Source organism: Patiria miniata, unplaced genomic scaffold (assembly GCF_015706575.1).
Source record: "Patiria miniata isolate m_02_andy unplaced genomic scaffold, ASM1570657v1 HiC_scaffold_25, whole genome shotgun sequence".
NCBI classification, from domain to species: domain Eukaryota; kingdom Metazoa; phylum Echinodermata; class Asteroidea; order Valvatida; family Asterinidae; genus Patiria; species Patiria miniata.
The window spans coordinates 11,947,750-11,974,767 of record NW_024037064.1 but is presented as its reverse complement, the minus strand read 5'-3'; the positions used below and the strand labels follow the sequence as shown (position 1 = coordinate 11,974,767).

At 39.4% G+C, this 27,018-nt stretch overlaps 1 protein-coding gene and 1 long non-coding RNA gene across 3 annotated transcripts in view; one reads left to right on the top strand and one right to left on the bottom strand.

The window, feature by feature from the left end:
• Positions 1–1,960: 1,960 nt before the first annotated feature.
• The window catches only part of LOC119733427, a 36,286-nt gene continuing 11,228 nt past the window's right edge, over positions 1,961–27,018 (bottom strand). For both annotated transcript variants that reach the window (XR_005271824.1, XR_005271825.1), the window contains exons 4-6: positions 14,613–14,839; positions 6,658–6,994; positions 1,961–3,113 (exon numbers count right to left, since the gene is read on the bottom strand). This is a non-coding gene — a long non-coding RNA (uncharacterized LOC119733427). The remainder of the gene's footprint in view (positions 3,114–6,657; positions 6,995–14,612; positions 14,840–27,018) is intronic.
• On the top strand, positions 19,509–25,856 carry LOC119733426 (profilin). The gene has a single exon (XM_038206999.1). It carries the CDS (start codon positions 19,694–19,696, stop codon positions 20,114–20,116), a length of 423 nt encoding a protein of 140 aa, XP_038062927.1. The 5' UTR covers positions 19,509–19,693; the 3' UTR covers positions 20,117–25,856.

Genomic DNA, 27,018 nt, shown 5'->3' with positions numbered 1-27,018 from the left:
TGCGTTTTAATGAGTATAGCAATTCGGGCGATTCACAATGCAGAGCGCCACCAATAGTTTGCCACGGAGTGTTCATTTTTCCCAGTGCATTGTGGGAGATTTTTCTTTTCTTTGTATTAATATGGTGATTTTTGGTCCAATCTATGACAAGTTAGCTCAAGTGTCTACTGACACTTAGTCAAATGGGCCATATTTTGTCGACCGTAAACTTGAAAAGTTGACTCTCCATGGCAAACTCTTGGTGGCGCACTGCATTGTGAATCGCCCGAATTAATAACGCATTTGTTAAGTGTGTCATCTGTGAGCCAACTTTACTCAGAATTCATGCGTTATGTTACTCCGAATATATACACAGCTAAATCAAATGTTCTCATACATTAAATAAAAATGGCATGGATGCACACAATTAAAAAAAAACAAACCAAGTCAAACACTTGTTGAGTATCGAGGGGCTAAAAAGCCGCTTGTAATGAACAAAACAAAAGTGATCAAAACAATCATGACGGCGAGAGGAAACAGGCTATTATACATTATCAAATAGGTTGCACTTTACGAATATTTAGTTCAAAATTCAATTCAATTTCAACCGTCTCAAAGCACTTGAGCACCTGTGCCTCCAACCTGCCCACTACTGTCACGATTTCTTTAGCAAAGTTTTTGTGCGATTATTAACCGTCTCTGCCTTCACAGGCAGGCCAACCCAATTTACTCCTGGGTGGGAAGTGCTGCTGCGTGAAAAAGTGCCCTGCCCAATTAAAGAAAACGAAAACCCAACAATTTTTCAATTCTTCAGAAACAAAAGAGTGTCCCAATGTTAAGTTTCATTAATAAAAAATAATACACGTGTATTCTCCTATCACCTGTTAGTATCGCAATCAAGATCTGTTACACGGTTCCCTCTGGAGACATGTGCACAATAGGGAACAAAATATTGTATACGTCTCCAAAGAGCAATTTCTATAGGTGAATATGTCTCTACAGTATTATCAAGAAATAGATATAGGGATTTTACTCCAAAACTATATTTCGAAGGTCTGTTGATTGGCCGCAAATTGAAGTATTTTATGTAAGGAATTTTAAGTCCGAATTTTAGCCCAGGAAATTAATTATGGTTAAAAACTTAAAGCATTTTGAAAGTACACTTTCAAACTCGAAAACTTTAGTACACAAGAACAATGAAATGACTCCACAAGGTGGTCTACACGATGTTCCCCAATACCTATGTTCCCCAATACCGATGTTCCCCGAAATCCTTAGGATTAGGGTTAGGGTTAGGGCTTGGGCTAGGGTTAGGGTTATAGGGTAAGGATTTCAGGGAACATCGGTATTGGGGAACATAGGTATTGGGGAACATAGGTATGCTACCCTCCACTAGGACACACATTTCAGTTTGGGTGTATACGTGTGTGTTAGTTGTTGAGTAGAGCGTAAACGCCACTACATCCTTTTTTTCCCCAAAATTGATGAATACGATTTGATTGCAAATATTGTATCAATCTTTTCAACTGAGCAAATTCTAATTTTAGTTATGTTTATAAATACGTCATGGGGTGTAAACATTATCAACATCCGTATACAACACATTAATTAATGATATTAATGGTGTGAACGAAAAACGGTTGGTGTATTATAGAAAGGTTAAAGGTTAAAACATACAGAACAGAAGCGGATCCTGTCACTTTTCAACAATCAAGTTACATGCATATATTCGTCAACTTGACAGTAATTATATAATATTTGAGGCTTTGCATGGTGGAGTATCGGTATCGTTTCGGTTTGCGGCAACACCATGTGGTAATAACTACTGCTTAGAATATATTTAGTTCTGAAAAGAACTTGTCCTGCTTATTATCAACTTTCGCTAAGTAGTTTTTGTTCTGATAAGAACAGTCAAGTTCTTTTAGAACCTAAAGACAGACAAGTTCTTTTAGCACTTAAAGCAGGACTGTTCTTATCAGAACAAAAACTACTTATAAGTAGTTTTTGTTCTGATCGGAAGTTGATAATAAGCTGGACAAGTTCTTTATAGTAATTATAACTAACGTTTTAATCACAATTTCTGTTACGAAACAGCAAATCATTACCCCAATAATGTAAAAGTTATAGAACACCAAAGAGTATTTTAAAGATATAATTATATTTTAAAAGCGCCAACCTTTTCCACTGAGAATACATCTTTGTTAGAATCAGGTAGGCGTATTATCATCAACAAGAGCAATTATGATTGGCCAAGACGTATGGCCTATAAATTGTCTACATAGTGCCCTCTAGTACAAGGTGAGTGAGAAAGGAAGTGACATGGATAAATGATTTTCCCCTTAAAAGGCAGTTAAATTTGACACACCAATGCAATGAAGCATGTGTTAAACGAGCAGTTCATAAACTCATGTAAAAAAATGATCCATGTTATTAGAATGTATGCATGTTTTACTACAAGAGCATTTTTACAGCTGTTAATGCTAAACTCTCCCAAGCTGTTCAGGCAAGTGAGAACCAAAGATTACACACAGGCATTCAAATGCAAATTGAAATTGAAATAACTTGAGTCAAGACTTTAAGTCAGTTTCTTTGTGTATACGAGGAACATATCAAGTTTTATTTTCTGAAATGATGACGCTGATTTGTGTCTGTTTTCCGTTGCAACTTTTCGTTCGTCCATGGTAAGTATCTAAAAGTGTTAATCAATGCGTATCGGTAGATGATTAGTAGTGGACAGCTGTATTTGCTGGTGCATGTGTCTACCAAAAATAGAGATAACTGGTGGTTACAGTGTACACATTTCTCAAAATGTTCAGTTACTATAGTCAGTAACATGTACCTATGTTATTTTTGTTTTATGGAGCGCGCCACACATTGTTTTTACTATTTTTGTTTTCTAACTCACCCGAATGTAAATCCGCCAAATTTACCCTTCTCGCGCCGCGGGCATAATACCTCACACGCAGGGTCGTCGGCGCCGTGCGCGCCAATGCAGACGGAGCAGTCGTCCGAACGTGCTTGAGGCACTGGATCCACTGGAAACCCGTCGGAGGCGCTGTTCAGGGTTAAGGTGAGAAGAGTTGATATGGCAACAAGCACCAGGAGCTTGGGGAGTGATATTTCCGCCATCTTTTCTGTAATAGCCAATGAGAAAAGAACAAAAAGATGAGGCCAAAAAATACCGGATAGGGGGCGTTACAGCTGTAGAATTATAATGGATGTTTAAGTGTATGTATACATTTATAACACCTGACTTCCGGTTTGATGACGTCACAGCATTTGGAAGCCCAAGGACAACTTTGTAACGGATATCATCATTGGTGATACGGACATAGTCTTTAAACACGAATCAAGGGATGGATTTGAACTAAAGAAAAGAACATTGATTATTTTGAAATTCTCCCTTCAATAACTTTCGGTCTGATTACGTCATGATTCTGACAACTTGCAAAGTCATTTTCGGTTTTTTAAACAATATCTGGGGGCAATTGGGTACTATTTTTGACGAATGGTTATTAATATTATTATTTTGTCTTGCTTGCTGTCATTTAGAATAAATCAAGAATTGTATGTGATTTCTAGGGACTGACTTTTGGAATAAAGAGTTCTATTGACGAAATGGCGCTTCGTGATCAATTCAAAAAGTTGCGCATGTTGTCATTTTTTTCTCGAAAAGTGTTATATCCACTGAGCACAACTTCAACAGTCAGATTAGGTTTTGAACATTCGTCTTCAGATTTTGAGTTGTGTTCGAATTATAAACGAACAATGTACGAAAAGGGAATGACTATATGCCTTGAGATGATTATGTACGGTGGCAATGAGGAGACACAAAAAAGTGTTTATTTGTTGCTTTCCAAAGAATATGTATCACCACTAATTAATAAATATTGATTCGCCACTGCACTTCTGGTAACTCCCGAAGTAATGGTCACGAGGTTTTGTGCCCGAAATAAGTTCGTTGGTTCGTTTTATTTAAAACATCTACATAACATTCTTTATTTATACAATGTAATCGGAGTTTTTGTAATTTGCTTCAATTATAAAAGTAAAATTTCTGTTACAAGCAGCTGCTTCATTTAACCATTTGTTCCAGGCTTTGGTTTAGGTACATTATGCCTGTAAAATTAATCCGACTCAAAATTGAGGCCATGAAACGCTTTGCAATGTTTATGTGTTCAAAAGTTAAACACAATGTACATGTACGTATTGAGCTACGTATCCCTCGCCCTTTCTTTAATATTCAGAAAATTTCTTCTTTTTTTGTTTTTAGTGTTTCCAGATAATTACCTTATAATTACCATGCTTTTCGTTTCCGTCTTATTCGTTTATGGGCGATCCCTTTCATCGTTTGTTCTTTAAAATGTATAAGATTCTTTAATAGATATATTTTCGTATTTACCTCCGAGGTTCATCCCCCCCCCTCCCAAAAAAATCTTAGTGACTGTAAAATTAACAATGTAACATATATTGAAACAAGATGTAACGAAATAACGAAATGAAAAGGGCTAAGTAATTTCTTTTTCATTGTTGATCTGTTCTACTTGTTTAAAAGTTTGAGAAAATGACATCTTTACTTTGACGTATGTTTGGCTATGGTTGTACCATCGGGAACACTAACTTCTCTTGGGTAATTTCTTAAATGTTTTCTTGTGAATGTCTGACCAACCACGTATTTAAAGGGCCCATGCGAAGTAATTTTTCAATGCAAACCTTGAAAATACATCTTCATTTGACAAATGAAAATCTGCGTAATATTTCAATTTCAATCTAAATTGAATGAGCCCAGGCGTTAAATTAAATGAAAACCTATAAAGGTATGCATGAAAAAGGACTCCAAGTAAATTATCCCCTCCCAAAAAGGACAATATTGTAATACACATTTTGCAAATCCTTCATCATTTACATATTTCATAATTTCAATATCAAATTATTCAAAAAGGAATTTAAAGTCGTTTGTTACATTCCATGTAGTTTTTGTTATTGAAATTATTATTAAAATAATGTTTTATAGCAGTTTAATCAGAAAAGCATGAAATATCTTATATTTTAGCAACTCGCATCGGCATTTTGAAACGTTAACGTTTGCTGTATGGCTACGGGGAGAAAAGAGATTAAATGTGCATGTTTTTATGTCAGACTCGAAAATAACACGAGGAATGTATCTTTAAAAATGTTTTCATTTCAATTCTAATGCGAATATGCATGAAAACTATTTGGAAATGTTAGCGCGTTGCCCCACGCACTACTGCGTTTAGAGCGTCCATGAAGGAACTTTATGGCGCGTCTCACGCGCTGCTGATCTAGTCTTTTTATTATCTATGAAAACGAGTTGTTTACGTCTTACTCGCGGGCTGGACACTCCATTTATAGCTAGAGGGGTGTTTAGAAAAACATGAAGTAAAATTGTTGCACAAAATCGTTCGATTTTTTTTTTTTTTTTTGGACATGTTTTGACTTTGGGACGGAAAAATTTTGATTTTTTGACCGAAAAGGTATTTATGAATGGGAATAAACATGTGCTTGCTCGGTATTAAACACTATGTTTAAGACTGGTTGGAGTCTGGATGCTGATAATTACCCTCGCCTTCGACTCAAGTAATTATCAGCATCAAGACTCCAACTAGTCTTAAACATAGTGTTAACACCTCCCGACAAAGTGTTTAACACCTCCCAAGCACATATTTATTCCCTTATTTATGGCTATATTACAAGCCAATGTTTACTTAGAAGAGCCCACTTAACTTGAAGGATCTGAAATGACAAGCAAGATGTTGCTGCTGAGTTGAGATTGTTCCAAGTTCATGAGAATGTTTGTACGTTAGTCTCACAGAGTAGAGGACGGAGTTTCAAAGTACACCCTGCTGATCCTTCTTGTTGCCTCTAGCATTGCTGATTCTATCAGTTGCATACTGGTGCCCAGCAAAATATCGAGACCATGAATGTCCGAGACAAAGACCAAGACCGAGACCATATGGGTACCGAGAGCGAGGCCAGTAATGCTTTACTCGAGACCTTCAACACTGACACTTTGTGATCTGATAGACAATGCTTTGGTAAACATTTTTGGTTGGAAAGGTGAAGTCGCTTGACCTTTACTTTAATGGCGTAAACGGACGGACAGAGTTAAGTGAATTGAAAGTATCAACAAAAGCGGGGATATTAAAACGAATGTACCTTCTTCCAAAAAGGTTCAAGGGATAAAGATAAAACCTTGTACAAAATTGAACCCTTGTCAAAAGATGTGGGAAAAAATTGCAACGTCATCATGACGTCATCACATATCAAGTTCCAAGCGATTTAAAGTCAGGTTTTTAGAAAATACTTTCAATAGCTTAAACTGAATTGATTACCGGATTCATTTTTTGTGTGAGGGGGTACATATTGTCTTGGGCAATATTTTGAATTCCCGGGTACAAAGCGGTTGACCTTTACTTGCAGTGTTACCGGAAGTGCAAAAAATATGTGAATATAACTTTAAAACAGGAGTATTTCACCACAATACGTATTCAGCAAATGTTTAGTGAGAAATGCCGAACCAAAAAAGTCATAATATTAACCAAAGTAAACATGATATCGTTTAAAAAGCCCAACATAGTGAGCTTAATTAATGGTCTGCTTCAATTCTCATGAACCCGAATAGTGTTTCTACCAAACAAAGTTATTAACACCACGTACCTATTTGGATGTCAAACTTCGTGGGGAAAGCCGCTCTTTCTGTTGCGCGTACGGTGACCGAGTGTGCTACAGTAGATATCAAGTCAGTTGAAGAACTACGTAGCCGTCGTGTGCAGTGCAGGTAACAGTCTGTCTGGGTCGGCTCGTGGGGCTCGCCTTTTTGGATGTCACACTTCGTTGAAAAGATTGGAAACACGCTCTTCCTATTGCACGTACGGTGATTGGTGTGCTACAGTAGATAGCAAGTCGGTTGATGAACTACGTAGCCGTCGCGTGTGCAGTCAACAGTCTGTCTGGGTCGGCTCGTGGGGCGCGCTTTTAAATCTCTTTGGAGGTACTGTTGAGTGGGTTGGGCAGACGTTAATCTTACGTCGATCAAAAGCCTCGTTCGCGTTGGGCTAAATTTTGTTAAGTTACGTTACTGCGAGTGATCGTCAACCTTCCAATGTGGTTTTTCATCCGTGCGCGTACCTGGATTATTTCAGCCCGCGGAATGTCATGGTTGCGTGGGGTCCAAATAGAAATGGTTTGTGAGGACAAGGGGTAATTAAAGTTGGCAAAACGATTGTACAGAAGTCTATGGAATGTCCCCTTTAGTGACCCATTATTGGTAATAATTTTGTTTACGTTTTCATCAGCGTTGGTTTGTTAGTTGGTTGGTTGGTTTGTCTGTTAACAAGATAACTCAAAAAGTTATAGACGGATTGACATGATTTTTGTTAGGGGTGGTCCTTGGTACTAGTACAAATCGATTAGATTTTCGAAGTGATCCGGATCTGAGTCTGGCTCCAGGATTTTTTTAAAGGATTCTTCACCATTGGGAGATAGGGCCAGATTCCCAATTTTGCTTTTAACTCCACATTAACCCCTTGACGCCGGGATCGTGCCTCACTTTGTCGGCTTACATGCATGACTGCACAGAGGCCTTTGTCTGCTGGCAGCTGCACGGCCCACATACCGCATTACGCGGCGTATTTCGGCTTAACCCTCCGACGCAGACGGCCCATTGACTAACACACTTACAGTAAGGGGTCCCTCCGGGGACCCAGACATTTAGCGCCTTGGTTTGAGGCTACACAACACTGTATCTATGGGACACAATCTCGACATGTCTGTAGACTATAAATAAGGAGGTCATTGACAGGAAAAAGATGTTGTATACATAGTCTGTGGTCAAGTCGTGCACTTGGCTACCCGCAAGTGACTTTGTTTTGTGCACGTGTATATGGGCAGCCCACGTTGTCAGGCTCAGATATGCCTGACCCGGGGTCACACACTAAAGGTGACTGCATATATCCGTAGTGGGTGCCTCTGGCTAGGATTAGATGGAAGATCACCAGAATTGGTTTTAATTTTTTTTTTATTAAGGTAATTAACCAAATTGGGTCCCCAAAAGGGCTAGTTTCTGCGTCGGAGGGTTAAAACAACACAGCAGGACGGATTAGCGGAAAGCGGCCACCATTGATATTTTTCGATAAATTCAGAATTATAAGCAATCGTGTTGACATTTTAAATGTGCAATAAAATATGGAAGTCCCGTGGATATGCGAGTATTTCTTTTCGGTGTACTGACAATATGGCGGGGAATTGTTCAGCCTTGGCGGAGGTTAGCGCTCTCTGAGTGCTCTCTATTTTGTTATGACTACAACAGACACGCAAAATACAAAACGTGATGACTGGAACAAAAAAACAGTACACCTAATCACTATTGCCTACAGGCATTCAGACCCAAGACATTTTAAAACAAACTATAAAGTACATTCATTAAAAGAACACTAAACATAGGAACATTGAATACATCGACATGAAATATTTTACGTTCTCGACGCCGGGCGACAAAACCTTTACAAAACTGAGCAGGGGCGGATCTAGCTTTCAGGAAAAGGGGAGGAGGGTGATATCAAGGGAGGACGGTGATTTAAAGGGGGATTGAGTCTAAGGCGTGCACGAGGCACGCCCTGATAGGGGCGGGGCATGCCCCCAAAAATTCTGAAATGTATGATGATTTGTCTTGGATTCTAAGGCGATTCGAGGATAAATTGAAGAATGTGAGCATTCCATTTTATTTTTTTGGTCCCATTTTAATAGTTCATAAAATTAGGCAGCTGCTGAACGGCGGAGGGGATTGCAACCGCCCCCCCCTCTCAATCTGATACTGTAGAAGGAGGCTTGTTGGGAATTAGAGGGTGAAATTATTGCTCGTAAACGATGAAAACAGTTGTTCTCCTTCGTTTCTACTCATGATTATTAATTTGTGATGACAATTTTTGTTTCTTCAAAAGCCAGCCATCCAGTCAAAGTAAGCAGGAAAAAATACCTTATATGGGAGACGTGATCTATTTTTTTTTTGGGGGGGGGGGAAGATTATGACTACTCAAAAACAGAAACAGTGTCAGTAGACTTCAATTTGGAGTTCCACGGAGCCTCAGTCCTTGGAGTTTATGTAACATATGCTTATCATCTAAAAATACATGGTTTTTATTATTATATGGCTTTCTTGTTTTTGCAGGGCATAATAAAAGTCTGCTGTCTGAGCTGACGAAAGAAAGGTTCGTGGCTACATTGTACGAACTGTTATAACTTCTGCATTGAGGTATGAGAGCAAAACTGGTGAGGTACCATTGCAATCAGTTATGGCGAAAAAAAGAGAAGTGTATGGACTAAAATGATTCTTGTTATATCGCCCTGGGGTTGTGGTGCGTGTGCCCTTGGGCAAAACACTTAATTTGTCACTCATTGCTTCTCCCCACCCAGGTGCAAATGGAGATTGTTATTGATTTTAGCTGCCTTGCAACGAAGCGGCTGCATCGAGCTGTGAGTCCCTAGGGAGCTGATATTATATTTAGAATGTCTCATTGGCCCAATGATCAGGGGTAATAATAATATAAAGCGCTTTGATCTTAGTTAAAAACGCTATATAAGAACACAATATTATTTTTCATTAAAAAAAACTTTGAAAGTCACCAAATCAATTCGTCTCCAATCTTAAATATCAATGTTTGTCCTGTGTGGAGTATAGGCCAATGTTTTCCTTTCATGGACTTCAGTAAAATGTTAAACCACGTTTTGATTATTATACACACAAATACACACAGCCAGGGACTGCCATAAACACGTCGAATCACGGATTCTACGCACAAGGATTAACGACTAGGCCCAACTCCTGGTTAGACGCGTGATAACGGCCTGTACTGGTGGCAAATACCATGAATACTTTCCAACAAAGACCACTGCGCGCGGTGGCTTTCGGATTTGCAAGGCTCTTCGCCCGATCTGGCCTCGAAGTCTGTCAAGCGAGCGAATCATATTTTTGAATATTCATGAGTCTACGTTTTTGGTCTTTATTATTGAATTCTGATATGTGATAACTACATAACCATAACCATGAAAATGCCGAGCACAATATAAGTGATCCGGATCTGAGTCTGGCTCCAGGATTTTTTTAAACGTTTTTTCACCATTGGGAGATAGGGCCAGATTTCCCAATTTTGCTTTTAACTCCACATTAACCCCTTGACGCCGGGATAGTGCCTCACTTTGTCGGCTTACATGCATGACTGCACAGAGGCCTTTGTCTGCTGGCAGCTGCACGGCCCACATGCCGCATTACGCGGCGTATTTCGGCTTATAACAACACAGCAGGACGGATAAGCGGAAAGCGGCCACCATTGATATTTTTCGATAAATTCAGAATTATAAGCAATCGTGTTGACATTTTAAATGTGCAATAAAATATGGAAGTCCCGTGGATATGCGAGTATTTCTTTTCGGTGTACTGACAATATGGCGGGGAATTGTTCAGCCTTGGCGGACGGTTAGCGCTCTCTGAGTGCTCTCTAGTTATTTGTTATGACTACAACAGACACGCAAAATACAAAACGTGATGACTGGAACAAAAAAAACAGTACACCTAATCACTATTGCCTACAGGCATTCAGACCCAAGACAATTTAAAACAAACTATAAAGTACATTCATTAAAAGAACACTAAACATAGGAACATTGAATACATCGACATGAAATATTTTACGTTCTCGACGCCGGGCGACAAAACCTTTACAAAACTGAGCAGGGGCGGATCTAGCTTTCAGGAAAAGGGGAGGAGGGTGATATCAAGGGAGGACGGTGATATAAAGGGGGATTGCGTCTACGGCGTGCACGAGGCACGCCCTGATAGGGGCGGGGCATGCCCCCATAAATTCTGAAATGTATGATGATTTGTCTTGGATTCTAAGGCGATTCGAGGATAAATTGAAGAATGTGAGCATTCCATTTTATTTTTTTGGTCCCATTTTAATAGTTCATAAAATTAGGCAGCTGCTGAACGGCGGAGGGGATTGCAACCGCCCCCCCCTCTCAATCTGATACTGTAGAAGGAGGCTTGTTGGGAATTAGAGGGTGAAATTATTGCTCGTAAACGATGAAAACAGTTGTTCTCCTTCGTTTCTACTCATGATTATTAATTTGTGATGACAATTTGTGTTTCTTCAAAAGCCAGCCATCCAGTCAAAGTAAGCAGGAAAAAAATGCCTTATATGGGAGACGTGATCTATTTTTTTTGGGGGGGGGGGGGAAGATTATGACTGCTCAAAAACAGAAACAGTGTCAGTAGACTTCAATTTGGAGTTCCACGGAGCCTCAGTCCTTGGAGTTTTTGTAACATATGCTTATCATCTAAAAATACATGGTTTTTATTATAATATGGCTTTCTTGTTTTTGCAGGGCATAATAAAAGTCTGCTGTCTGAGCTGACGAAAGAAAGGTTCGTGGCTACATTGTACGAACTGTTATAACTTCTGCATTGAGGTATGAGAGCAAAACTGGAGAGGTACCATTGCAATCAGTTATGGCGAAAAAAAAGAGAAGTGAATGGACTAAAATAATTCTTGTTATATCGCCCTGGGGTTGTGGTGCGTGTGCCCTTGGGCAAAACACCTAATTTGTCACTCATTTCTTCTCCCCACCCAGGGGCAAATGGACACATGTGAGGGCAGAGATTGTTATTGATTTTAGCTGCCTTGCAACGAAGCGGCTGCATCGAGCTGTGAGTCCCTAGGGAGCTGATATTATATTTAGAATGTCTCATTGGCCCAATGATCAGGGGTAATAATAATATGAAGCGCTTTGATCTTAGTTAAAAACGCTATATAAGAACACAATATTATTTTTCATTAAAAAACTTTAAAAGTCACCAAATCAATTCGTCTCCGATCTTAAATATCAATATTTGTCCTGTGTGAAGTATAGGCCAATGTTTTCCTTTCATGGACTTCAGTAAAATGTTAAACCACAATTTGATTATTATACACACAAATACACACAGCCAGGGACTGCCATAAACACGTCGAATCACGGATTCTACGCACAAGGATTAACGACTAGGCCCAACTCCTGGTTAGACGCGTGATAACGGCCTGTACTGGTGGCAAATACCATGAATACTTTCCAACAAAGACCACTGCGCGCGGTGGCTTTCAGATTTGCAAGGCTCTTCGCCCGATCTGGCCTCGAAGTCTGTCAAGCGAGCGAATCATATTTTTGAATATTCATGAGTCTACGTTTTTGGTCTTTATTATTGAATTCTGATATGTGATAACTACATAACCATAACCATGAAAATGCCGAGCACAATATCTTTAGCTTTAAGATGAACAATGAAGTGTCGCTTTTGTTTTATCGGTTCGGCATCCTATCTCTAGTACCTCACCAGCTTTCATACCAAAATCCAGAAGTTTCAACAGTTCGTACAATGTAGCCACGAACCAGTCCTTCGTTAGCTCAGAGCAAAATTTTGTTATGCCCTGCAAAAGCAAGAAAGCCATTAATAAAAGCATTTCTTAGATAATAGATTTATTTTTTAGATAATAAGCATATGTTACATGAACTCAAAGGACTGAGGATCCGTCAAACTCCAAATTGAGGTCTACCGACACTGTTTCTGTTTTTGAGTAGTCAATATGAGAACCCCCCAAAAAAGTAGATCACGTCTCCATTAATAGGCAGCTTTTTTCTGCTTCTCATACTTTGACTGAATGGCTGGCTTTTGTTGGAAATGAGAGGGGTGAAATTATTGTCCATTTGTCTTTGATGAAAACTGTTCTTCCTTGTTTCTACTCATGAATATTAATTTATGATGACAAATTTTTGTCAAAAGCCAGACATTCAGTCAGAGTATGAGAAGCAGACTATTGGAGACGTACATTTTTTTTTTGGTTCGCATTATGACTACTCAACAACAGAAACAGTGTCGGTAGACTTCAATTTGGAGTTTGACGGAGCCTCAGTACTTGAATTTATGTTCATGTAACATATGCTTATCATCTAAAAATACAAGTTATTATTTATATGGCTTTCTTGTTTTTGCAGGGCATAATAAAATGGTGCTCTGAGCTAACGAAGGAACGAACTGTTGAAACCTGCATTTAGGTATGAAAACTGGTGAGGTTCTAGTGCAATTAGTTATGGCGAAAAAAAGAGAGTAGTATGGACTACAATAAGTGTTATTTCGCCCTCCCCCTCCCTGGCCATGCATGGGCGTCGCCAGGATTTTTCTGTAGCAGGGGGCAAAGCAAATTGTTCCCCTAAAATCCTTTAACCTTCTATGGCATATTCTCAATTAATAATTTTGTTTACCGGGTGGGCGGGCGACATTTGCCCACCACCCCCATTGACACCCCTGGAGATGCCCATTTTGTTAAATGTGTATTAAAGTAATAGCAAACACGACTTCACACCTCTTTTTGTTTTTGTTTGTCTGCTTTTCCGGAAAGAATGTTATGGGTTACTTCGTTTTAATTGTTTTTGTTTATCTTTGTAGCTGTCGTTGCCTGTAAATTGAAAACACTTAGTTTATGTACATAGTATATAAACCTATGCACTGGGTTCAAAACTACATGTAGTACGAGTTCATCGGTGCCCTAAGACAGTCACTGCACGAAAAGAAGGTTTCTTTGAGAATTTTAAACATTGCGGTGCAAATAAATGTAGGGCCTATGGCCTCGTACGTCTTTTGAAACTCCCGCACTAATCACATTCAAAGTGAGCAACTGGGCTTTTAGTTTCCCATTGTTGTTGCATTCGACGTGGCAGTCCCTGGCTGTGTGTGTTTGTTTGTGTGTATAATAATCTAAAGTCTTTATTACGAATGAAAAAGGTTACCGTACAGAAGAGCCAGTTGATTGGCCAAGTTCCACTGATCACGCCCCTTCATTTCAGCGAGGAATGTGATTGGACAGGACGACCATCATGACGAGCTGTCATGGCGAACCCGGCGTCGTGACTAGTTTGACCTAGTTTGACCTCCAGCGTTCATCTTTTGTTGAAAACGGTCCTCGATAATGCGTTTCTGTGCTTAGTCTATATCATATGGGAGTTTTATAATTACAGAGACAGAGGAAAACACAATGCCTCGTCCTACAAAGTTATGTAACGAGTTCCGGCTCGTGCATTCTGTGCATATCGGACTTTTATTGGCAATTTATTAGTTGCGCAGTCACGGCCACTTGAGTTACTTGGTTACGAGTGAAGGTGGCACAAGCCTTTTCGAGGTATGACAGACACAATAGGAGGGCGCTGTTTGATTTGGGTAGAGTCTTTTGTTTTTACCAAAACCAAACAGCGCCCTCCTATGATGTCCACCATACCTCAAATAGGCTAATGTCTACGGGAAATGATTTGAGCCGGCTTCACATGCCATTCGTAGCTGGGAAGGAGCTCGTCTCTTACTTCCGTTGCTGATAAACCAGCGTCCTCTATCTTATACGCAGAAGAATCTCATTGACCGTACTTACAACTAGCCCAAATTTAACCCATTGTTCAGTAAAACACAAACTACCTCACACCCGCGAAGAACCTAAAGGGAATCTGATGCAGACCTATGCAAGTCCTTACTAACTCCAAATTAGATGAACTTAGTAACATTGGTTGCGATTAGCCAAGTCTACAAAGTCACCTACCTGGAGATCCAATTAGAGTCCGTCTCTGTCAGCCAGCAACACGTCGAATTCCTCCCTGAACCCAGTCTATAGTACTCAGGATACGCCAGGGTACCAAAACCTGGTGTCGTGTCCACGGACTGAGTAACGAAGTCGACTTATAAGCGAAGTCCTCCGTTAAGGCGACGCCTTCTTTGTCGCGTGCAAACAAATATCCAGGAAATCACGGGATGTGGACAAAGGACCTCCTGAAGAAGTATCGTGGGATGGAAAAAAACCAAGGTTGATTTTGAAATGACCAAGCTCCTTGATCATAACATATCTTAAAGTACTGAACCGCATCCACATTGAGAGCCACATAGCGATACATCTTAAGCTTCCTGCACAAAATGTTTCCTGAATTTGAAATCTAGACTGTTTTTCACTTGATATTCATCACGACAAATTAGCTGTTTCATAACCAGGAAAACCTGAAGTCCGATTCTCCGCATTTCAACTTAGAGGATTAGAATAGGTTCCTTAGAAATGTTCACCTCATGGGCCCTTTAAAATATTTCGACTTGATTTCATTAATGCAATGACAGATGAAAGTTGGTTGAAGGTGGTTGCATGATGATCAGATGTGACCACATACTTCTAAAACAACGCAATCATACCTTGGTCAGTGCTTTCACTGTGTACTATATCCAATGACAGTTTTCCCATTGACTGACTAGCATGAACTAAACGAAGGAACCCCCAGGAGAATATTGATGTAGCAAAAACTCCTCGAATTCTGTTTGAACTTTCTGTTTTTGTATTTGGAGGGGCTCCATAGTTTAGGTGACGAGATCACTTTATGGGGGATAATCGTTTATTTGCAATCTCTCTCCGAGATAAAGGAGTCTTGTGCCGCAAAAATTAGTGAAAATTATTATTGATGTGTAACTCTGGGGATGCTGTAACAGACGAAATGTGTATAACGGCTGGCAAACAAAGTAACGTACGTAGAGAGACAGTACAGGAAGTATGTCCGCCGCCCAAGCGACGGGAGTAGGTATTATAAGCACGTTTGTCATTATACATCGCCCTCATACATGTACATGTCTACGTTACATACGTAGTGTAAACATTCCTTTGTTTTTGTGTAGTTATTATTATGAATATTTACAACTGTCGGACACAAAATGAGACTGGTTCTTCCCTTGATCCCTAGCTGCTGCTGCTGCTGCTGCTGCTGCTGCTGCTGCTGCTGCAACAACAACAACATTCAAAGGCTGTCCTTTAGGAAAACCAAGGTTGAATTAAACTGGACAAGTTAAAAAAACATTTCTTAAAAGAACTCAAAAAGAGACTTCCAATAAAAACCTTAGACTTCCTCATTAAAAGTAGGATAAAATAACCAACTATTGATACGCGAACTATCATAAAAGAAGCAAAAACTTCTGTTTTCAGCAAAATAAAAGGACCATATCTAAGCTTCAAAACTGGAAGAACTATAAAAACTAGCAAACTTTCAAAAGAAACTGAAATAAAATTCTAAAAATAATTATACATGATAAAAAGACGACACATTTAAAACAATAGAAAACTCACTAAATGACTCCAACAGCAGATTAACTTCAAGCAGAAAACACTCTCCAGGTAGGAGGAACATAAATGTATATAGAACTCTGCTTGTCTGCTGGGTAAACTGAATGAGGCTAGAAACATTTTAGTTACTCAAGATTCCCGCCCCCCTCTCCCCTTTTGATGGTAGTGTGCCCCCTGTTTGTTTACTTTAGCCCACATGTTCCCCCTATAATAAACTGCCACATGTTAACATGTGGCAGTTTATTATAGGGTGAACATGTGGGCTAAGTAAACAAACAGGGGGACACACTACCATCAAAGGGGGGGGGGGCCGGGAATCTTTAGTAACTAAAATGATTTCTTTTTCTAAGGGAAGCTACTCCTATTTAATACACTATAAATTAAATACATGAAAATATACAACTAAAACTGGGCCCTGCCACACACCCACCAGGGTGCACTGAACTAATTCAAGTGAGAATTTCTACGCGAGTCATTAGCATAAAAAGTGCTTAAAAAAAGCCCCCACATTTCTTTTAAAAACGGAGACCATTTGGCTTTAAAAACGGTGGAATTGTGTAAATATACCCAAAGATCAACTCCGTGGTTTTTGGGCTTCCATCTGAGGGCAGGCTTGATAAAATTACGGATAAAAAATGGTTCCTATTTGCCTGTGAAAGTGGAAGGATGCCACTTGTAAAATGGCTACATGCAGGCTTGGGGACTATCACTTTTCGGGAGGTGATTTTGTTTGGATGTGAATATTTAAAAATGTAATTGGTTAATGTACCTTAAATTGAAAAGAATCGAAAAGATGAAAGCCAAGACAATAATTTAATTTTTGTTTTAGAAACCCCAGTGATGTTGGCTTGCATGTTATTTAACTTTGTTGATTTTACACTGTTTTCAATGGGGGTTGAATTAGTACAGTGGACCCACCAGTGCCTGAATATGGCGCCCTCTGGCGACAAGCAAAGTACATGTATCAGCCGGTGACCTTCGCTCGTACCCCGCCCTGCAAACAGGACGCTGTGAAGGGCTGACGAATTGACGCTCTGATTGGATAGATTTTGCGTGACCTGTGACCTGCAAGTCGTCACAACGACGACACTGCAAGGTTTAAAAACGGCCGTTAAGTCCGAGTCATTCGTCACTCTTTTATTCCCATTCATAAATGCGGCGCCCTATTTTGGTTGAAAAGCATAATAATGTAGGAATAGCTGTAAAATTTATCTGTTTTGTAAATGTTAAACTCCTGTCAGTTGCTCAGGCTCCGTTTCGAATTCAGGAAGGGTCAAAATTATCATTCGACGCTCAAAATTTGTCCACATGGTCCGCAATGAAAAAGAAATGACATCCGGTATGGTGTGCATGTATTTCTATGGCAAACTTTTTGGATAGTATTTGCGCGCATTGGCTAACCGCGGTGTACAGCTGCAGCCAGATGCTTTATACATAGGTCATGATAAATTACCCAGAGTGCCATCCCTACTTCCCTCATAAGATTCTGTGAAGCTCATCTGCCCTTCCCAGCGCCCTGTTTGCAGGGCGGGGGTACGAGCGAACCGGTGACCTGCCGGCACAAACCGCAGACAGATTCACTGGTGCCCGCGCAATGCGTTACCGAATAGTAATTTACATTATAATGTTCTGTTTTTTTCTTCGAACGGTTAATAAGAATGTATGGAGCGCCAATCGAACATTTTGCATATGATCTGGGGTAGCTGGAGCTCAATACCCAGGCTAAAATTTAGAAGTTTCAGGAAAATTTGCAGGCTACAGTTTTGAGAATGGACAAAAATCGACTGTTAGTTTTTGCCGTTCACTTTAAAAAAATATATACATCCCCCTGGCGGACTGCTACAACAGTAGTGTTCTAACACTGTGTTCCAAGCCAACAATTCTTTAGTTCATTCACTTCCGTCAGGTTTTTAAATAACATTCATGATGATTGACTGATTGTGGTTTTAATGTACTTTTAATGAGTTTTACTTTGTATTTAAATCAATAGATTGGTGATGTATTAATATTTTTAATGAGCTTTTTTAGTGTATTTAATGACATTTGTTTTATTAACTTTGTAAAGCGCATTGAGATTGTGTCAATGATGTAATGCGCTATATAAGAATTAATTATTATTATTATTATCATTATTACCTTTGATTGAGTTTGATTGAATGAGTTTGTCAAATTTTTTTAAAATGAGTAATGTATCCCAGTAGTACCACTATCCTGTTTCCCCCAACAATTTCCCCTCTTTTTTCCAACCCTATACATATATTTGATTTACATGTAAGGCCAAAAAAAAATACTCGTCTCTGGTCGAGTTTAATGATTTTCGTCAACCTTAATTTTTCTTCAAGTTAACACGGAAGCTACAACAGCGCCCTGTATTGCCGCGCCTCCTCTAATTTTTGTACCACGGAGCACCAAGGAATGGGGAAATTGCACCACTGAAGGCAAATGATAAAGGCACCAAAGCAAATTATGGAGGACACCAATGTATAATGAGGGCACAAAAAAGCAAAATAGTACCCACCTTGTCTGTACAATACAAGCTTGAAAAAAAAAGCCCCCCCCCCAAAAAAAAACCCCCGTCGCCACATCAATTCCGGAACTTCGGTCTGACCAGAGACCGACTACTTTTTTGGGGGCCTAATCAATGTTTATTCCTGTTTATAACTTTAGACAAAACTATTTAGACAAAATGTGTTTGATTGAATTTAATGTTGTTCCCTATGAAAAAGTTAAAAGTACTTGTTCCTTTACGATAATTGCAAGCGATTAGTTTGAAATTAAACTGAAATGAAATTTAACCTTCAGTGTCTGAGGTTGTATAAAAAATACAGTAATCTTCTTATTATTTCAGTTTTGACCACAATAATTGGGCCTTATTATGTGAAATGGTTCAACTTCACCGTCCGATTTGTTTAAGCATGCGCTGTTACTAATTCTTAAATTTCCCATAAGGCCTTATTCACAATTAGGAAGCGGTGGAAGCCTTCTTTATCGTGTTATGTGTTTTATGTATTTTATAATTTTTTAACTGTTGAATGGGACGTTTCAGACTATTTATGCATTCCAAGCCTCACATTCAATTTGATTTTACATGTGGCTGAAAACGTGTGTTTAATCACAAATTGTCAATTATTTATTAATTTGTAATTAACTTTATTTTATTGATCCGTTTCTATAGTGAAGTTCCATAAATGAAGATTTTACATCGCGTTCAATTTGATATTGCCGACTCGTGAATCAGGCCTAAGTTTTTTCTGCGGCCACACATGCTTCACGCTTTGGTACAAAAAAAGTAAAACCGGGATTAATTTTGTTTCAATCGGCTCGCCATAGTCTTCGGAATGCATTATGGGGTGGGGCACCATTTTGTCCGGTACTAGACTGTGCACATGCGCTGAACGCACACGGATATTGGGAAATCGTGGCAATATCACACCAGGGTGGAGACGAGAAATTGCCCGCAAATACCGGAGAAAGTTCACACAATTTTACTTCATTTTGACCAGTGACGGTAGAACAGCAAATCGGCCAGAATGTCTTGGGATTCGTATCTCGACAACTTGGTTGCCCAGAGCAAGGATGCCTCCGGGAGCGTGCATGTGGACCGGTGCGTGATTATCGGGCTTGACGGCGGGGCAAAGTGGACGACCGACGGCCACGCGAACGCGCTCAAATTACAGGGGCAAGAGGGGGCCAATATCGCCAAGTGCTTCAAGTCCAAAGATTTCACGGCCTTCATGGCGGGCGGGGTGTTTGCTGAGGGAGTCAAGTACCAGTTCCTGCGAGAGGAAGATGGTAAGCTAGTCCTGGCGAAGAAAAAGGGCAACGGAGCGCTCAGTATCCAGTCTTCAAAGACGGCCCTGGTCCTCGCGCACTGTCCGGAAGGCTCCCAACAAGGAAACGCCAACAAATCTGTAGCTGTCATTGCAGAATACCTGGAGAGCTTGGGCATGTAACCCCGCACTTCCCCACTCCACTCGTTATGGCATTTTGTAACTGGTAACTTTTTCACCCTTTTTTCCCTCTGGTTTTAACAACATGTTAAAACAAGCAACCGGCTTCGAAAAAAAGAGAAACACTTCCCCGACTCGCTGTTAAAACTAAAAGAAACTGTACTGTACCTGAGTGGTCGTAATTATGGTGTAGGCCTATGCCAATGCAACGAAATAGCTGGTACAACACAAACAGTTAAAATTTTACTTGCAGCTTTATATACATTATTCAGTTTATTGTTACACAAGCGTATGGACACACAAGCTCTAATTTTGTGCACCAGTGCTTGTCGGACAGGGACATAATCGCAGTGAAACTGCAACACATGCTGAAACTACGGTTTCACTGCAACCTGTGTGTCTTCCAATGAATCGATCAACCAAGTGAACAGCTTTCCTCAACATCATTACCGCTCATGAGCACCCTGCACCAACTCACATCCCCCGGAACAACAACAATATTACTGACTATAAAAAACTCCGATACTTCAGACGTAGTATTATAAGGCACAAGCAGACTTCATGAGCTAAAAAAAGAAATCTTGACAATATACGGACAGTTTCGTCAATTCGACCCCGATGCAACTGCAAAAAAGTTCACAGCTGCAATGACCTGTTTGCAAATCGTCTTTGGTCCATAGTGGAGGATGGTCCATATATGTTACAACCAACTAGACAACTGTGTGAAATCTTTGTAAGCTTGGCTAGTTGTGAAGCTGTGAAAATGCATACTTTGGCAGCAAGACATTTCAACGATTCACCCCTCAGACAATAACCTACACTACAGCTCGTCCGGCGTCCCCCTCCCCAACCAACTGCTGCTGCTGAAACCTGTGGTTTAAACCAGGAAATAAGCCACGAAAAAAAACCTTTTCGTCTGTGGCCGTCCGGTGTATTGGACTAACCGTGGTTGACAAAACCTGCTTTTCTGAGAACCAGGAAGTAGATGTACTATTAGGGTCGCCAAACATGCACAGAAGACCCAACATGCACAGCATCCCAACTCCCTTAATCTCAGCACAGGAAATTAATTGCAAAATTCTGATAACTCTTTCATGTCGGTGTATGATGGACTTTTGTCAAGACTTTTGGTCATGTGACGCCATGTCACCAATCAAACTTCTTGACAACTGTATTTCCCAACTTCAGCAAACACGGGAAGCCATTGTGGTTTGTTCATACACAAATGGAAATCCAGCATGGACTCGGACTGTCATGTCTGGAACAAAACAGACCTATGCTCTTCTGTGCTTTTCAATGTCAACCATTTTGATGGGCACCATTTGGGAGGATGAAGTACCAGTATACAGCATGGGAACCAGTGACACGCACACCCTCCACCTTCAAGCGGATGTCCCCATTTCATCTACATCATGTACTTGGCAGCGCACCAGTGGAGAGCACAGTACATCCAATGGAAGTGCAGCGGACACCGGCAGTCATGGCAAGACTACCAGGGACTGGACAGGACACCATGTGAAGAGGGCTGGGAACCAATGAGAACGAAATGGTCACTCTGTTTCACGCCAAGGGTGCTTTGGACTGTAACTGTTTGGAATTCCTCGGATCATCCACTTTGATACATGCAACCTGGAACTGACAAATGACGGACATCATTTGTGACACTTGGTCATTTTATGTCATGTACACGTTCTCTACGCGTCACATGTACTTTATGCATGGCACATGCACACTAGAGCACACCAAATAACCTTTTTTCACTTCACAAATTTTCACAGTTCAAATTTAGGCACTCGGTTCGAAATTTGTAATCAGAAAAACAAAAACCCAAGAATTTCTGGAGAAAACCCTTCAGACTAATACCCAAAATACAATCAATCACAAAATTACTATAAAAAAAGTGTTGTATCTAGTGGGGTCATTCATTCATAAAATTAAAATGGCACCGAATTTCCATTTTTTGTGCATGTGCCCATAGCTGTGCATGTGGCTGTTTAAACTGTGTAATACACTATACAACCATTGTTAAAGGTTTGCAAGGAGGAAGTACATGTACATGTATTTTGATAACCTGTGCGCAGTACATGCATGGGACCACTCCCGATCCAGGAAATAGTAGGACAAACATGTAATAATATATTATGCAAAAGGCCCCACTCGTGCGCATCCTGGTTCATATTTCATCCAGTCAGTCAGCTGAATAAAAAAAAAACCCACCAAATTGCTGTCTACATCGTACATGACCACTTACCTGGCTAAGTTTGCCATTACCCAATTAAAATTGGTACTGATACCAAATATGTTAGCTAAGCAGGACATTCTGTACGTAACACTTTTGATTTGTGTAATAACGTAGTGCATTGTGGTTTCCTGTCACTAGCTATTCCAAAAAGGCCATTTCAAACTTTTTTTTTTAAGTTAGTCAACCAGTTATTTAAACCCAAAAGTCACAAAAATGTATAAATCATGTAGAGAAAGGAAATCTTTGAGAAATTATGTGCGTTTTGCAACGTGAAATTCGAAAATTTTAAGGAGTTTTCCAGAATCTCTCCATTTTATTAAGTTACAAGATTATTTTCATATCAATTCCACACAAAAAAAGGAAAACTTCTTCGAATAAAAAAGTCAGTATTCCCAAAGTATTTTTTTTAATGGTCAGGAAGTTCATGTTCTGAGTGTAAAACAAACCGGGGAAATGGGGCAAAGAGTCCAGTGTAGACAATGTAACTTGTATTAACACAATTGATAATTGATTTTTGCCTAGAAACAAATGTGATAAATGAACTTTGGAACTTGTCAGTGCTAACAATCGGTGACTAAAAATGATAGCTATGCCCATCAGCCATCTTAAGTAAATAATGAAATACGTCATGCACTTTTATAGACCGTGTGTATGCATCAGCAGTATCGATGAAAAGCTTCATTTCAGTATGGGCGGCATTCAAAGTACACCGACCATCTGCCTTCAAAATGTCAAAAGAAGCATTAAACTTTGGGTCGTTAAAGAAAAACTATTTGGTTTTATCATATCTAGTTTACTGTAAATGGTACAGTGCAAGGACATTGAAAGATATTCATTGCAATTTAAGCCGCAAAAGATAAAATATTCTACATGTACTTCTTTGTGACAGTAGAATTTTTTTTGTAAGAAAGCACAAATTTAACCTAATGCAAAACTGTTGCTTGTCCCAACATTAGGGGTCGATTTAAAAAACAAATTTTACATGGACAGAGCCAAAGTTACATACATCTGTGCGTGTCCCTCTAAATCGACCCCTGCCCAACACATTGCTTTCCCCTTTAAACGACAAAAACATCAAGGATGATTTAACCAAAAAAAACAAGGGCAAAAAAAAAGAGTTCCCCTCAAATAAAAGATTATCCGCATGACGTGATTAACAAATATTTACTCTGGCCTGTCCTATCTTTGCTTTACAGGATATCGCCAGATTTTTAACAAACAGTCGGCAGTAAATGTGCATGGGACTTTAGGAATGTGGCTTTCCTGTATATCAGTATTTATGACCATTAATCTGTAAAATTCTACAAAGGTACAATCTAAACAAAATTTGTGAAAAAGTTTTGGAAGGAAAGCAAATCATATTGTTAGCTTGTAACAATAACATGATCATGTGTCTGCGAAATTTTACATTGTCGAAGCAGATAAAAGAAAAAATATGTCATGCCTGCGGGAGAAAGCCCATCGAAAAGAAGAAACATATAAAAACTAGAATACTATATTCATTAGTCATACGCAGTTTGGTGCCCGTAGTCATAGCATGGGTTGTTCATAGAGCAAGGGGTTATTTATGTCTTCGTTGTGTGCAGTCATGCATGGGGGTTGTTAAGCCAGTCCCTTAACACATGGTAGCCGGTGCACACATGCACAACCACACATGTACAAAATGTACATTGTACATGTACAATGCGTTCAAGCTATATGTACATGTACACTGTACATGCATAGTCCTAAGCTATGGTGTACAGTTCAATGGTATGTCTACAATTTCTGAAGGACATTCCGCAGTTTTTTTTTTCTTTCTTGGCCTTATAGTACAGCTGAGAACTTCTGTTGCCATAGGGCAATGACGGACTGCATTTATTATTAGGACCTTGCTAAAAAATGATTTGCTGAATACCTTAAATTTATGTTGTAAGAAACTGGTTGGAGCATTCCATCAAAAGTTGCACTGTCATCGGCCTATTTTATGAGAACCCTAAATACAAATCATGTGCACCACTCTTTACAAAACAGTTATAAGTAAATGCTGTAATCATGTATGTACGCATATTCACAAGGTCAATATAATATACACAATCTTTATTAACCAATGGATCATGTTTAACTTAAGCTAATGTGGTAATATGCACACTGCAAATATGACAACATTGAACAATTCATAATCTTTTGCATTTCATATGCAATTAAATTTAGGCGAATGATATTTTTAGCGTTATTAGGGGAACATATTTTTTTTGTACCTTTAAAATCGTTGAGTCCATCTCTGTAATAATAAAATATAAGATTTGAAGAATGGATTGGAATTAAATACTGGTTACATGTAGTTTTATTTTCTTTAGTTTTGTAATATTTGAAACAGCTATATTTTTTTTTCGTCATGGAATGTGTTAAATGATTTACCATGCTAATTTTAATTCGGACTACAGATGTAACGATCCTAACCTTTAAACTAAGAAAAGTTAATTTGCTAATAAAAAGTTTGGTAGTGCTTATGTTAGTCTAAAGTTTGTCACTGGGAAGGACTTGAACAAGTTTAGTTTGGTTGTGTTTTAATAATGTTATTCTATGCGCTCCCTTCACTTTTTTGATCACGGTGCCTAGGCTTAAGATCAGGCTGGTAGAAAAAGTTGTTTCCTTTTAGTGTGAACTACAAAAAGAAAATTATTTAAATAATTATTCAGAAAGAGAAACCGGAAAGCAAGTTTCTTCTGTAGCCAAGTCAAAATCCACTTTTGTGAAATGCATGAAACAGAAAATGTCTTGACGTATTTACATACTTATTGTTCTACTGTCAACAAAAGACCAAAAAATAGTATTAACTAAATTTGCAGCAAATGTGCATCATGAAGTTGCATGAATGAACCATGTCAGTTATAGACATTACATGTACACATTTATGCTACATTTACATGAACAGTATGTGGACATGTCACCTACATTCACATGAAAATGTACATGTGATGAAAAAGTACATGAGCATGTATGTAACTTTCCTATACTTTACTGTACAGCACAGACTGCAAGTACATGTACATGTAGGCGGTCTTCATGTTCGAATTGAAGACTTTTAATACATGTAACATATATATGCAAGATGAATTTGCATAATATTAGCTTACCTAATCGCTTCTTTCTCTATCTTATTTAAATGAGTAGTCCTGGAATGCTGCATACCACAGTCCGGATTAAATTATGCAAATGACATGTAAATTAGGCCTTAACTGGATAGGAAAATGTCACAACCTCTTTTTCCTTTGCATGATCTTTTAAGTAGGAAATATGTAGAATGAAATGTTTGCTTTGATACTAGAGGGACCTTGCTTTCTGTATAGACATCTTTATGCACACCGTTGGATGTACACATAACACATGTTAGAGACATGTTGGAAAAAGTTTCCTTTTGATCATGTAATACGAAGTACTTGTAGTTGATAAGTTTAAACGGTATTAAAAAACGAAGGTACAGTTGCCTCTGGCTTGCATAGTAAAATACAAAGGAAATATGTGAGTGTGGGCTGTTTCTTTGTAAAAGGAGTGTATTCTGTGTTTCTGCTTGTCTAGGGCCAGACTAGTGTGCTCTAATAAGTACCCATAATGTTAATAGGAAGTGCTATTGTATACGATACCCTGTAATGCTAATTGGGGGGGGGGGGGGGGGGGCAGGGTCAGTTGCTCGCAGCAGACCCCACTAGAAATGTTTTAGTTCTATAAGGGACTATGCATGGTTAATGTGTTAGACAGAATAGGCACTACTTTATTCATGGTCATCTGCGCCATCTTGCTTACGAGGGCCATATTTACACACATTGCTGTGCACGCTTATTATCAATTGAAGACATTTGCGCTTCCATGTTGCAAGTCATCAGGCGATCATTTCAAAACGCGCCCGTGTCTAGCATCATCTGTTCTTTTTGCCCTATGAACAACAAGATGGTGCATATTACTGTGAAAGTGCTTATTGGCGCCATCCCTGCAGGCCCGTCACCAGCCCTGCACATGGGAAGGGGGGGGGGGGTGCATAGTATCAACAAGGGGGCCCACTACCATGAAAAATACATACATGTATGTATGCCTTTTGCCGGGGGGGGGGGGGGGGGCATAGTATCAACTAGGGGGGCCCGCTACCATGAAAAATACATATGTATGGCTTTTGCTGGGGGGGGGGGGGGGGGGCAAGCCCCACCAGCCCCCCCCCCCCCCCCAATTCCCAATTCCAGTCACAAGTTATTTAAATGAACTCTGATAAATTCCGTTATTGTAAAGTTCATCGACTTGGGATTGGACTTGTTATGGACTTGACTACAATGCAAGCAGCCATCTTTGTGCTTAGTTTTAATATAATGTTGGCTCATTAACAATGAATGAACAAGAGAACTTCCCTTTTTGGCAAAAGGACACGTCTCAGATTGCTACAGTGCAATCTGTCTATTGTGTAGGCAATGTCTTGTGGGGGATTAGCCAATCATAATCAATTGAAAATGAGGAAAGAATTCTATAATTATATCTCGACTGATCCTGTGCACAAACCCTATGAGACTGGTCTGACGTGTTTTCTCAGTAAACGCTTCAATATTTTCCCTGCTAAATTTGACTTTTTAGGACATCATGTTATCGCTTTCTGATGGCTGTTTGATCATTGCATGGAAGAGTTAGTGATGTCCAT